The sequence below is a fragment of the Pogoniulus pusillus genome, chromosome 7 (assembly GCF_015220805.1).
Source record: "Pogoniulus pusillus isolate bPogPus1 chromosome 7, bPogPus1.pri, whole genome shotgun sequence".
NCBI lineage: Eukaryota > Metazoa > Chordata > Aves > Piciformes > Lybiidae > Pogoniulus > Pogoniulus pusillus.
In genome coordinates this window covers 25,268,346-25,280,821 of record NC_087270.1, presented here as the reverse complement: position 1 = coordinate 25,280,821, position 12,476 = coordinate 25,268,346, and the positions used below count along the sequence as shown (strand labels likewise).

Here is a 12,476-nt window from a genome sequence, read left to right as displayed (position 1 = left end):
ACACCAGACAGGCTGCAGCAGTCTCTCACCAAACACTTCCCAGTGCAGACAAGTCTCTCACCCTCCCCACCCTATGCCTATCAGGGGCTTTGCTACTCAAATTATCATTTCTCTTCCACAACAGTCAGTGAAGACAGGAAGTCTGCCTGCAAAACATTCACTTTCACAGTATCACCAAGGTTGGAAGAGACCTCACAGATCATCAAGTCCAACCCTTTACCACAGAGCTCAAGGCTAGACCATGGCACCAAGTGCCACGTCCAATCCTGCCTTGAAGTGCCCCAGGGACGGCGACTCCACCACCTCCCCGGGCAGCCCATTCCAGTGTCCAATGACTCTCTCAGTGAAGAACTTTCTCCTCACCTCCAGCCTAAATCTCCCCTGGTGCAGCTAGAGGCTGTGTCCTCTTGTTCTGGTGCTGGCCACCTGAGAGAAGAGAGCAACCTCCTCCTGGCCACAACCACCCCTCAGGTAGTTGTAGACAGCAATAAGGTCACCCCTGAGCCTCCTCTTCTCCAGGCTAACCAATCCCAGCTCCCTCAGCCTCTCCTCGTAGGGCTGTGCTCAAGGCCTCTCCCCAGCCTCGTCGCCCTTCTCTGGACACGCTCAAGCATCTCAATGTCCCTCCTAAACTGGGGGCCCAGAACTGAACACAGTACTCAAGGTGTGGTCTAACCAGTGCAGAGTACAGGGGCAGAATGACCTCCCTGCTCCTGCTGACCACACTGTTCCTGATGCAGGCCAGGATGCCACTGGCTCTCTTGGCCACCTGGGCACACTGCTGGCTCATGTTCAGGTGGGTGTCAATCAGCACCCCCAGATCACAGCCCCTATGAATCTACTTCCCTTTGCCTCTCGAAGACAATTCAATTACCTGGAGGGTAAGAATGCCTGCCAGCAACTATCCACTCCAGCAAGGCTTCGATCAACTCCAGATTAACTTTGTCCAAGTCCATGGCAGACATTGTTTTCAACACTGTTTTGCTCACCCCTGAGGAGAAAGAAACAAAAAACACAGTAAGTCCATCTCTGGTCAAAACCATCTGCCAGGTGCATCAAAGCAGTCTTGGCTGCACAAACAGCCACACCTTGGTTTAACCAGCACCTACCTGCCTTAAACCAGTTAGCTGTGGAAGTGACTCAATGTGCCACATTCCCTGTTTCATCTCTCCCTTCCCTGTCTCATGCTTTATTGAGGCTCACACCTGCCCTGTGCACAGCCAGGATCTACCTACCACTGCTAAAAGAAGCTGAAAGCATACCACCAGGACTGCCTTTTCAAGCTCTCTCTTCTCCCCAGTGCTTCCCACATCAGCTCAAGAGGACACTCAGATGTCCTTGAATCTTCTGAGGTGGTAAATGTCTAGCAGGAAATCTGAGGCAATCAACTCTGAGGTCCCCTTCAACCTAAACCATTCCACTCTACTCTGCCCTGCTGAGACCACGCCTGGAATACTGTGCCCAGTTCTGGGCTCCCCAGTTCAAGAGAGACAGGGAACTGCTGGAGAGAGTCCAACAGAGAGCCACAAGGATGACTGTGGGACTGGAACATCTCTGCTGTGAAGAGAGGCTGAGAGCTCTGGGGCTGTTTAGTCTGGAGAAGAGAAGGTTGAGAGGGGATCTGATCAATGCCTATCAATATCTGAAGGTTGGGTGTCAGGATGGAGGTGCCAGGCTCTGTTTGGTGGTGCCCAGTGACAGCACAAGGCACATCAGGTCCAAGCTGGAACCCAGGAGGTTCCACCTCAAGATGAGGAGAAACTTCTTTGGTGTGAGGGTGCTGGAGGCCTGGAGCAGGCTGCCCAGAGAGGTTGTAGAGTCTCTGGAGCCTTTCCAACCCCACCTGGATGTGTCCCTGTGTGCCCTGCCCTGGGTGACCCTGCTGGGGCAGGGGTGATGGCCTGGATGATCTCTGGAGGTCTCTTCCAGCCCCTCTGTGATTCTGTGTGATTTTCAGCCAAGATGTTTGACCCAGTTTAACAGAACTAGGGCTTCTCTTTTTTCCTTTTCCCTCTTTTTAAAGCTGGCAGGAGGTTTCAGGTCTCACCTAGAAAGCAGTCAGGTGCTGACCTTCCCAAGCCCAAAGCTCTTGACTAGATCTATGTTCACTCTCTATGCCATACTCTGTGCTAGCACACCCTGACGGCTGCAAAGGCAGTGTGCCAGCATATGAGATGTAAGAAGGAGCTCACCTTTGTATCGTGTAAGAAGCTGCTTCAGAGTTAATTTTTGGTCTGGGTCTGAATCTCTGACAACTTTGTCAGTGCTCTCTAGAATGCCAGCACGCCTGAGGTCCTCCTCTACTTCTTCAAACGCAGTTCTTTCATGTCTTCCATTCTGCTTCTCCTGCTTTGCCTTGCGCCTGTAGGGACTACTGTCCTCCAAAACGTACCTGAGGAGCACAACACCGAGCGGGGTGGAAGGCAGCCCAGCAGCTACCTGCTGATGCTTAGCTACAGAGACAAGACATCAAAATCACACCTAGAAATCTGAGAAGGGCTGTGGGTAGTTGGGCTGCAAACACATAGATGCTATTCAGGTCAAGGTGACCTGCCATTACTTTCACAGATTGCATCGGCTTGGAAGGCAGGTGGAGAGAGGGGATCCTGCCCCCCTGCTCTGCTGTGACCTCACCTGCAGGGCAGGGGCCAGCTCCAGGGCTCTCAACACAAGAGAGACCTGGACCTGATGGAGAGGGTCCAGAGGAGGCCACAGAGATGCTCAGAGGGCTGGAGAACCTCTGCTGTGGGCACAGGCTGGGAGAGTTGGGGCTGTTCAGCCTGGAAAGGAGAAGGCTCCTGGCAGACCTTAGAGCTGAATTTCAGTATCTGAAGGGGACCTCCAGGCAGGCTGGGGAGGGACTGTTCAGAAAGGCCTGTGGGGCAATGGTTTGAGAGTGGAGCAGGACAGAGTTAGGTTGGACCTGAGGAGGGAGTTGTGCAGAAGGAGAGTGGTGAGACACAGGAACAGGCTGCCCAGGGCTGTGCTTGAGGCCCTGTCCCTGCAGACCTTCAAGCTCAGCCTTGCTGTGTCCCTGTGCAGCCTGCTCCAGCTGGAGGTGTTCCTGCTAAGTGCAGGGGGCTGGACAAGATGCCCATGGAGGGTCCCTGCCAACCCAAAGCAATTTGTGACTTTGGTACCTGAGCAGCAAGACAGGGATGATAAAAAGGAGCTGTTTGGCATCCCACAATGTTCACCTCCAGTGCTGAAGTCTGATGTCATATTTCTCTTGCTTGCCAGTGTCTAACCAGCACTGAAAAAAGCAGCAACACTGGCAAAATCTTGGTGGCAAAGCTCCCCTTTCCCTGCAGAGTGATGTGGCAGCTAATGCAGCAAGGTTTGTGGGGGCAGGAGAGCCCAGATCCCTCTGTGCTGTAAGAAGTATGGCTTGAAGCAACTGCTTCAGCAGAACTCAGATGTGGCAGAGGAGCTCTGAGAGGATTTCCTTTTTAAACCTGGGCAGAGCATTACTGCAGTCTCCAGGCCAAGCACATCTGATAACGTTTGGCAGCTTCATACCTGGTCATTCCTATCACATCTTCCAGGAAGTACTGATCCACAGGAAACGTCCGACCTAAAAGGAAACAGGAGGATAAAGCCAGATGCCATCCAACAGGCAGGGAAGGCAAACAGACAGGAGATGGTCAGCATTTCAGAGAGGCTTCACAGCTCTCTTCTGCACTGCACTCTTCAGCACAGCTTCTGCCCAGGACAAGCAGTGGATGTTTTCCAAGCATGCTTTGGTAACACGCACCCAGAGTCAGAGAAGGGCTGACACAGGAACACATCCATGAGGCTGCACGTTCCTGTCATGGAATCAGTGCCTCAGGTTGAAGGCATCTCAGAGCTCATCTACTCCAATCCCCCTGCCATGCCCAGGGACACCTCTCAACTAGACTTAGTTGCCTAAGGCCTTATCCAACCTGGCTTTCAACATCCTCAGGCAGGAGGCAGCCACAGCCTCCCTGGGCAGCCTGTGCCAGAGTCTCAGCACCCTCCTACTGCAGAACTTCTACCTCAGCTCCAATCTAACCCTCAGCTTCAAACCATTCCTGCATGTCCTGTCTCCAGACATCCCCAGTAAAATCCCTCTGCAGCCTTCCTGTAGGATCCCTACAGGAGTCAAAGTTCACCTAAGAGTGCTGTGAGTGGCCACAGATGGCCTGTGATGCAAACCTCTTCAGGATGTGGATAGACAGCTCACATTCTTCTCTGTATGCTTTGACAGATCGTCTGTATCTGCAGAGCATGAGGATGCTGCTCATGCTCCACGGCATCTCCATGCTCTGAGGCACAGAATCATAGAGTGGTTTAGGTAGGAAGGGACCTCAAAGCTCAGCCAGTTCCAACCCCCACCACAGGCAGGGACACCTCCCACTAGGGGTTGCTCAAGGGCTCATCCGACCTGGCCCTGAGCACCTCCAGGGAGGTTGTGGATGACAGAATCACAGAATGTAACCAAAGGCAGGGACACCTCCCACCAGCCCAGGTTGCTCAAGGCCTCATCCAGCCCTGCCTCAAACACCTCCAGGGAGGATGCAGCCACAGCCTCCCTGGGCAACCTGTGCCAGTGTCTCCCCATCCTCACTGTCAGGAATTCTTCCTCATCTCCAGCCTGGCTGCTGTAGTCTCTCAGTCACTGACCTGAGCAAATGCCTTCAGGTTTGCAGACAGGCAGCAGTGGCCTTCCCTTGCCTGTACTTCTCGTCCAGCCCTGTTAGAGGCTCTGTTCAAGCATCACCCAGAGTGCCCACAGGACCAGGTGGCAACACAGCCAGTGAGATCACTCTCACTTGAACCATTTGCTTGACCCTTTTCTTGAACTTCTGCTGATCACCTGCAACTTGGCAAGAGGAAAATCAAACCTGCCCTCCAAGCCAGAGCAGCAGCAGCCTTCCTCAGACCTCCTCCAGCCAAGGAGAGCATCTTGGGGTCGGGTAGGGTAATAGAGTTCCTTTCCGCTCCTCTCCTCTCTTTCTCCCTTTGTTTCTCTCTCTCCCTCTCTCTTTCCGTGTTCCCTTCACTTTATCCTTTAATAAATAGCCTCCTTTTGGATATTTGGCCCTGCTTGTGCCTCAGTTTCATACAGGGGAATGTACAAGAACAAATCTCTCTCCTCTGGCCCAAGACATTGTTTAGTCTCTGGCCTGAGACAGAGAGAAGAGTTTGGCTGTGGCGAGCCCTGGCCAGGTGATGATCACGTCATGGCTGCCATGCTGCCTTTTCTTTAAGGGAAGGAAATTGTGCTGACATCGAGCCAGCAGAAAAGGAAGACCTCCACTTCCAGGTCTCCTCTCTCCTAAAGCTCATTGGTCTTTCCTTCCAAGGCCTTGACATCAGAGCTCTTGCACAAATGCTCATCCTGCCACCTGGCAAATCAGCCTCTTGCACGTGAACTGAGGGACACTCTGCAAGCACAGACACTCAAAAGAACCCCCTAAGAAGCGATGGCTGTGACAAGAAAATGAAGGTTTTTAACCTGGTATGCTGATAACTGGGCAGGAGTGGAAGTACTGAGAAAACAGGTCTGCATTCAAGGTGGCACTCATCAGGATGATGCGCAGGTCTGGCCTCTGGGACATGATATCCTTCAAAACCAGCAGCAGGAAGTCACTGAGAGAACAAGAAAACAGACATCTGAACTCCTTCAGCAGTGACTTTCAAAGTCCCCCCCTTCCCTTTCTGCCTCCCTGCCTGGGCTTTACAGGAGCACAGCAATGCCATCAGAGGAGCCTGAGCTGCTCAGGGTGGCTGGAGGCTAAGGACACAGTGAAGGAAGACAACCCTGCTGACCTGTGCTTGGCTGCCTCAGAAACTGACCACATCGATGGCAACACAAGAGCAGAGAGTCACAGAATGGTCTGGGTTGGAAGGCACCTCCAAAGCTCATCCAGTCCAATCCCCTGCACTCAGTAGGGACATCCTCCACTAGAGCAGAACCTTGTCCAGCCTCACCTTCAATATCTCCAGGCATGAGCCCCAAACACCTGCCTGGGCAACCTGTTGCAGGGTTCCAGCAGCCTCCTGCTGCAGAACTTGTTCCTCACAACCAGTCTCAATCTGCTCTGCTCTAGTTTGCAGCCACTGCCCTCATCCTGTCCCTGCAGGCCTTCTGGTAGTGCCTTCAGGTCCTGGCAGGCTGCTGTTAGGTCTCCCCATATACCAAATTAAGTCAAAGTAAAAGATGAGACCTCTTTGCTCTTCTTCCTCACTCGAGTTATTCAAACCTACCCACCCTTGCCTGCTCACTCTGTTTTGCCCTATACATTTACAGCTTTTCTGTAAGAGTGACTCAAAGTGATTTTAGATGACAAGGAAGAAGAATCCTTGAGAGATACAAACTCTTTTTATAAGGCTGAAGTACAATCTGAGCTGTAGAATAGCAGGTGCCTGTCAAGCCAAAGCCTCCTGAAAACTCACTGCACTGCAGTGTTTCACAAGGGAAACATCAAAGGAAAGGATCCTTCTCACTTAAGCTTACTGACAGACATTATCCCTCGTCTGGTATCAGCAGGTAAGTGAGATAAAACTGCAGGAGGCTGGAGCAGGATAGGATGAGACCACCTAGAACTAGTCAAATGTATAGCCTGGAAGCAAACCTGATCCCTTGTCTCTTGTAGGTGCTCTGCTGCAACCTGGACCGGGAGAAATAAGCCTGAAAATAGGCACTTGGTAAAGGCTCAGACAGGGGAAGACTAACAACCAGGCAACTGTGGTCAAAAAAAAGATGCCTTAACCTTCCAGCCCCACATAAAACCTCTCCTCCACACCCCTCTGGCAGGCCACTCCAAGGTTTCCTGGAAGCCTTCTCTTCTCCAGGCTGCAGAGCCCCCAACTCTCTCAGCCTGTTCTCACAGCAGAGCTGCCGCAGCCCTCTGAGCATCTTTGTGGCCTACTCTGGATTGGCTCCAACAGTTCCATGCCCTTCTTGTGTTGAGGGTTCCAGAACTGTACAGTGACTTCAGAGACTTGCCCCTTAATAACCTGAATACTTCAGACTCTTCTCATTTTGCCTGGGGGCTAAGAGAGTGTTTACCTTTCTTCTGTTCTCTCGTGGACTTCGTCGACAATGACGTGCGTGACGCCCTGCAGGGTCAGGTCTGCCTCCAGCCTCCTCAGCAGCACGCCAGTAGTGCAGTACAAGAGCCTGGTAGCTGAGGACTTAACAGAGAGACAAAGCCTTCAGCTGGCTTGGAGCAGAAGCTTCTTTCCTGATGACAACGGGAGAACATCTGCTTCTTAGCAAGGGGCACTGCCAGCTACATGGGGTAAAGAGAACATCTCAGCTGCTCCTCCTGGGGAAGTTCACAGATTCACAGAATGGGTTGGGTTGGAAGGCACCTTTGAGATCATCCAGTTCCAACCCCTCTGCCATGGGCAGGGACACCTCCCACCAGCACAGGTTGATCAAGGCTTCATACAGCTTGGCCCTGAACACCTCCCTGGAGGTGGCAGCCACAGCCTCCCTCGACAACCTGTGCCAGTGTCTCTCCACCCTCTCTCAAGATCTGCTTCTTCATCTCCATGCTCAATCTGCCCTCCTCAAACTTCAGTCCATCCCCTCTCACTCTGTTACTCCAAGCCCTCTGCCAGAAGTCCCTCTCCAGCTCTCCTGTAGCCCCCTAAGATAATACTGGAAGGCTGCTTTAAGGTCTCCCTGGATCCTTCTCCTCTCCAGGCTGAGCAGCCCCAACTCTCCCAGTCTGTCCCCATGGCAGAGGTTCTCCAGCCCTCTGAGCATCTTCATGGCCTCCTCTGGACCCTCTCCAGCAGCTCCATTTCCCCCTTATGCTGGTGACAACAGAGCTGGAGGCAGTGCTGCAGGTGAAGTCTGAGCAGAGCAGAGGGGCAGAATCCCCTCCCTGTGCTGCTGCTCTCCCTGCTCTGGCTGCAGCCAGCACACAGCTGGCTCTGGGCTGCCAGCGACCAGTGCTGGCTCCTGGGCACTTTGGCACCAACTGACACCCCCAAGGCCTTCTCCTGCAGATTGCTCTCCAGCCACTGCTCACCCAGCCTGCATGTGTGCTGGGCATTGCCCTGACCCAGCTGCAGGACCTTACACTTGGCCTTGCTGATCACCATGATTTTGGCTTGGGTCTCCCTCTATAGACTGTCCAAGTTTCCTTCTGAGAAATCTGAGCTGTCCCTAGAAAGATGAATCTCTACAAAGTGTTTCCTTTTTTTCATAACATAGCTCTCAGAAAAAAAATCCCCATCCAAGGCAGCAGTTTGAATCCAACTTCCCTTTCCCAGCTGACTGAAGCTGTACCCCTTGGTCTCCACTTGGGAGAAGAATGGAAATGGAGACAAGTGGAAATGAGGTCAGTAACCTTTCTTAGATTCACAGAATAGGGGTGGAAGGGACCTGAAACTTATCCAGCTCCAACCCCCCTGCTATGGGCAGGGACACCTCCCACCAGCACAGGCTGCTCAAGGCCTCATCCTTCCTGGCTTTGAACACTTCCAGGGAGGGGGCAGCCACAGCCTCCTTGGGTAACCTGTGCCAGTGTCTCACCACCCTCACTTCAAGATTTTCTCCCTACTCCGCAGCCTGAGTCCACCCTCCAGAAGCCTTCTCTGGGACAGAATTGTAACTCATCCTATCAGTCCCCTTCACTTGTCTCCACAGAACGCAGAGAACAGCACAAGCCACAGCTCTGCACTCCCACTCCAAGCTGTGGCTGTGCAGCTGGAGGTGAAACAAACTACTCTAACTCTTTCATTATGGAACATAACCCACAGAGGAGGCAGACTTGCTTACCTGGCACACGGCAGGCACTGGGCAGAGTGTCTGCACGCTAGAGTGAGCACACCTGACCAGGGCCAAGTGAAAGCCAAGCAGCAAAGCAGCCCTACCTTGACACTCTCTAGGCGGATCTGATAGCCAACAGTGAGCCCAACCCTTTCTGTCCTTTCCTTGGCCACACGTTCGGCCACAGAGATGGCAGAGATCCTGCGAGGCTGAGTGCAGATGATGTTTGCAACGCTGCTGGGAGGGCCTTGCAAGGAGGCATCCAGGATGAACTGAGGAATCTGAGTCGTTTTCCCACAGCTGCATGACAAAAGCAGGCCTTAGTTAAACCACAAACCCAACGCCTCCTACCCACGTAAATGCCAACTGGCAGGTGTTTTGTTTCATTACCAACCTCCCACATGTGAAGTCTGGAGCGAGGGAAGGGAGAAGAGAGAGAGAAGGAGGGAGGGAGGGAAGGGAGAAGAGAGAGAGAAGGAGGGAGGGAAGGGAGAAGAGAGAGAGAAGGAGGGAGGGAGGGAAGGGAGAAGAGAGAGAGAGGGAGGGAGGGAGGGAAGGGAGAAGAGAGAGAAGGAGGGAGGGAGGGGGGGAAGAGAGAGAGAGGGAGGGAGCGGGGAAGAGCTGCTGTGACTGGTCAGAGCTGGACTGTGATGCAGAGCTTTGTAGGACATGGACACAGAAACACAGAATCAATCAGGTTGGAAAAGACCTTTGAGATCCTTGAGTCCAACCTATCAACCAACACCTTCTAATAGACTAACCTACGGCACTGAGTGCCTCACCCAGCCTCCTTTTAAACACCTCCAGGGATGGGGACTCCACCACTTCCCCTGGCAGCCCACTCCAATGCCAATCACTCTCTGCATGACGAACTTCTTCCCAATACTCAGCCTGAACCTGCCCTGGCTCAGCTTAAGGCTGTGTCCTCTTGTTCTATCACTGCTTGCCTGGGAGAAGAGCCCAACCCCACCTGGCTACAGCCTCCCTTCAGGTAGCTGCAGACAACAATGAGGTCTGCCCTCAGGCTCCTCTTCTGCAGGCTGCACACCCCCAGCTCCCTCAGCCTCTCCTCACAGGGCTGTGCTCCAGGCCCCTCACCAGCCTTGCTGCCTTTCTCTGGGCATGTTCAAGCAGCTCAACATCTCTCTTGAATTGAGGAGCCCAGAACTGGGCACAGCACTCAAGGTGTGGCCTAACCAGCGCCAGTACAGGGGCAGAACTGACTTCCCTGGTCCAGCTGGCCACACTGTTCCTGGTACAGGCCAGGATGCCATTGGCCTTCTTGGGCACACTGCTGGCTCATGTTCAGCTGCTGTCAACCAGCACCCCCAGGTCCCTCTCTGCCTGGCTGCTCTCCAGCCACTCTGTCCCCAGCCTGTAGCACTGCATAGGGTTGTTGTGGCTGAAGTGCAGACCCTGGCACTTGGACTTGTTAAAACTCCTGGCACTGGACTGTGCCCATCTGTCCAGATCCCTCTGCAGAGCTCTCCTGCCCTGCAGCAGATGAGCACTTGCTCCCAGCTTGCTGCTGTCTGCAAACTTGCTCCACATCCTTCCCTGCACACTCTGCTAGATCAAGGCTGCCCCTGCAGTCTCCCTCTCACCCTGTCATGCCGCTCACAACCAGGACTTGGTGGCTCTCGAGCAGCTCCAGAATCCTGTCTCTCTCTTGCCACGCAGGGAGCTTCTGTCTTTCATGCAACATGGACTGGAAGTGCCTAGAAGACTGACACACAAAACCAGACAGCAAGCCTGTGAGGACACCACTGGAGTGGAACAGAACTACCTGCAAAGCAGCCAAGTGTCTCTGCCTCTGCAGCGAGCGTGGGCAGAGCTGCCCCGCGCCGTGCCCGTACCTTCCTCAGGCGGAACTGGGCGCAGATCCTGGCGTTCTCCTCACACACAGGCCTGGCCTGCACGTCGTACCTCTTGGACAGCTTCCTCTGCAGGTTCACATAGCTCTCATTCCCCACAGCTTGTTCAGGCTCCTCCTCCTCCTCTTCCTCCACAGGCTCTGACACAGCTGAGGCTTGAGACAGAACACAGTTAGGAACAGGACCAGAGTAGCACTGCAGAGAAGAGATACATGTCCCAAAAGCATTCAGCATTCATCCTGGAGCTGAGGCTCTGCAGGAGGTGCACTTAGTTCAACAGCAGCACAACTCTCCTCACCCATCAAACCAACCACAGCTTCTCCAGCTCCAAGCCACTGGGCACTACCCCTGCACCAGCTGTGCTTGGCAGCACTGTGCACCGGTTTGGCTTCCTGTACATTTTTCATGTGTCTCAGCAACCTTCTCCAACTCATCATGAGACCACCACTTCTGCTGTCCCCAGCAGCAGAGGAGGCCACAGAGAAGATCCAAGGGCTGCAGCAGCTCTGCTGTGAGGAAAGGCTCAGGGAGCTGGGGATGTGCAGCCTTGGAGAAGAGAAAACTCCAGGGGGACCTTACAGCTGCCTGCCAGTGCCTGGAGTGATCCTGCAGAAAGGCTGCAGAGGGACTTGTGCTGAGGATGTATGAGACAGGACAAGGGGGAATGGTTTGAAGCTGAGGCAGAGCAGGGTTAGATTGGAGCTGAGGGAGAAGCTCTTCAGCAGGAGGGTGGTGGGCCTGGCACAGGCTGCTCAGAGAAGCTGTGGCTGCCTCCTCCCTAGAGGTGTTCAAGGCCAGGCTGGGCTGTATGAGGCCTTGAGCAGCTGAGCATAGCTGAGAGGTGTCCCTGGGCATGGCAGGGGGATTGAAGTAGATGACCTCTGAGGTCCCTTCAACCTGAGCCACTCTGTGAATCCATGCAGCACCACCAGCTTTAATTCATTCAGACTGTAACATTAAGTGTTAAGCCACTGCCAAGCACTTTCAAAACCAGGCTGAAACTGCATCAGGTACTTTGATCCCTGCTGCTTAGCAGCTGAAGTTGCTTTTTGCTCCAACAGCTTTTATTGGCCTTCAAAATTTTCCAGACTACATTTGATCCATACAGGCTCCCTCAGCCTCTCCTCATCAGGCAGTGCCCAGTCCCTTCATCATCCTCGTAGCCCTCTACTAGACTCTCCAGCAGATCCCTGTCCCTCTTAAACTGGGGAGCCCAAAACTGAATGCAGTACTCAAGATGAGGACTCACCAGGGACTCAATGGCTTCTTTTTGATTGTGTGGGCATAGGCATCACTGGCTCTGCCAGCCTAAACTCATTAGACTTGTGCTCTTCTAACTCAGCTCTTGCCAGCAGAAGACCTCTTTGCTGCAGCTTTACAGGGTCACAGGGTATTAGGGGTTGGAAGGGACCTCTGGAGAGCTTCCAGTCCAAATCCTGCCAGAGCAGGACCAGAGAATCCAGCACAGGTCACACAGGAACACATCCAGACAGGGCTGGAAAGGCTCCAGAGAAGGAGACTCCACAACCTCTCTGGGCAGCCTGTGCCAGGGCTCCTCATGTTGAGGTGGAGCTTCCTGTGCTGCAGTTTCCATCCACTGCCCCTTGTGCTGTCACAGGGCACAGGTGAGCAGAGGCTGTCCCTGTCCCTTCCTTCCTGATCCCCAGCCCTCAGCTACTGATAGACATTGCTCAGGTCCCCTCTCAGCCTTCTCCTCTGCAGACTAAGCAGCCCCAGGGCTCTCAGCCTCTCCTCATCAGGCAGTGCTCCAGGCCCTTCAGCATCCTTGCAGCCCCCCCTTGGACTCTCTCCAGCAGATCCCTGTCCCTCTTGAACTGGGGAGCCCAGAA

At 53.6% G+C, this 12,476-nt stretch overlaps 1 protein-coding gene across 3 annotated transcripts in view; it reads right to left on the bottom strand.

The window, feature by feature from the left end:
- Positions 1-12,476, bottom strand: part of DHX57 (DExH-box helicase 57) — a 36,144-nt gene that overhangs the window by 17,480 nt on the left and 6,188 nt on the right. For all 3 annotated transcript variants that reach the window (XM_064146262.1, XM_064146263.1, XM_064146264.1), the window contains exons 6-13: positions 10,609-10,781; positions 10,357-10,478; positions 8,857-9,052; positions 7,037-7,161; positions 5,480-5,613; positions 3,520-3,574; positions 2,193-2,392; positions 875-991 (exon numbers count right to left, since the gene is read on the bottom strand). In XM_064146262.1, the coding sequence (XP_064002332.1) occupies positions 875-991; positions 2,193-2,392; positions 3,520-3,574; positions 5,480-5,613; positions 7,037-7,161; positions 8,857-9,052; positions 10,357-10,478; positions 10,609-10,781 (1,122 nt within the window). The remainder of the gene's footprint in view (positions 1-874; positions 992-2,192; positions 2,393-3,519; positions 3,575-5,479; positions 5,614-7,036; positions 7,162-8,856; positions 9,053-10,356; positions 10,479-10,608; positions 10,782-12,476) is intronic.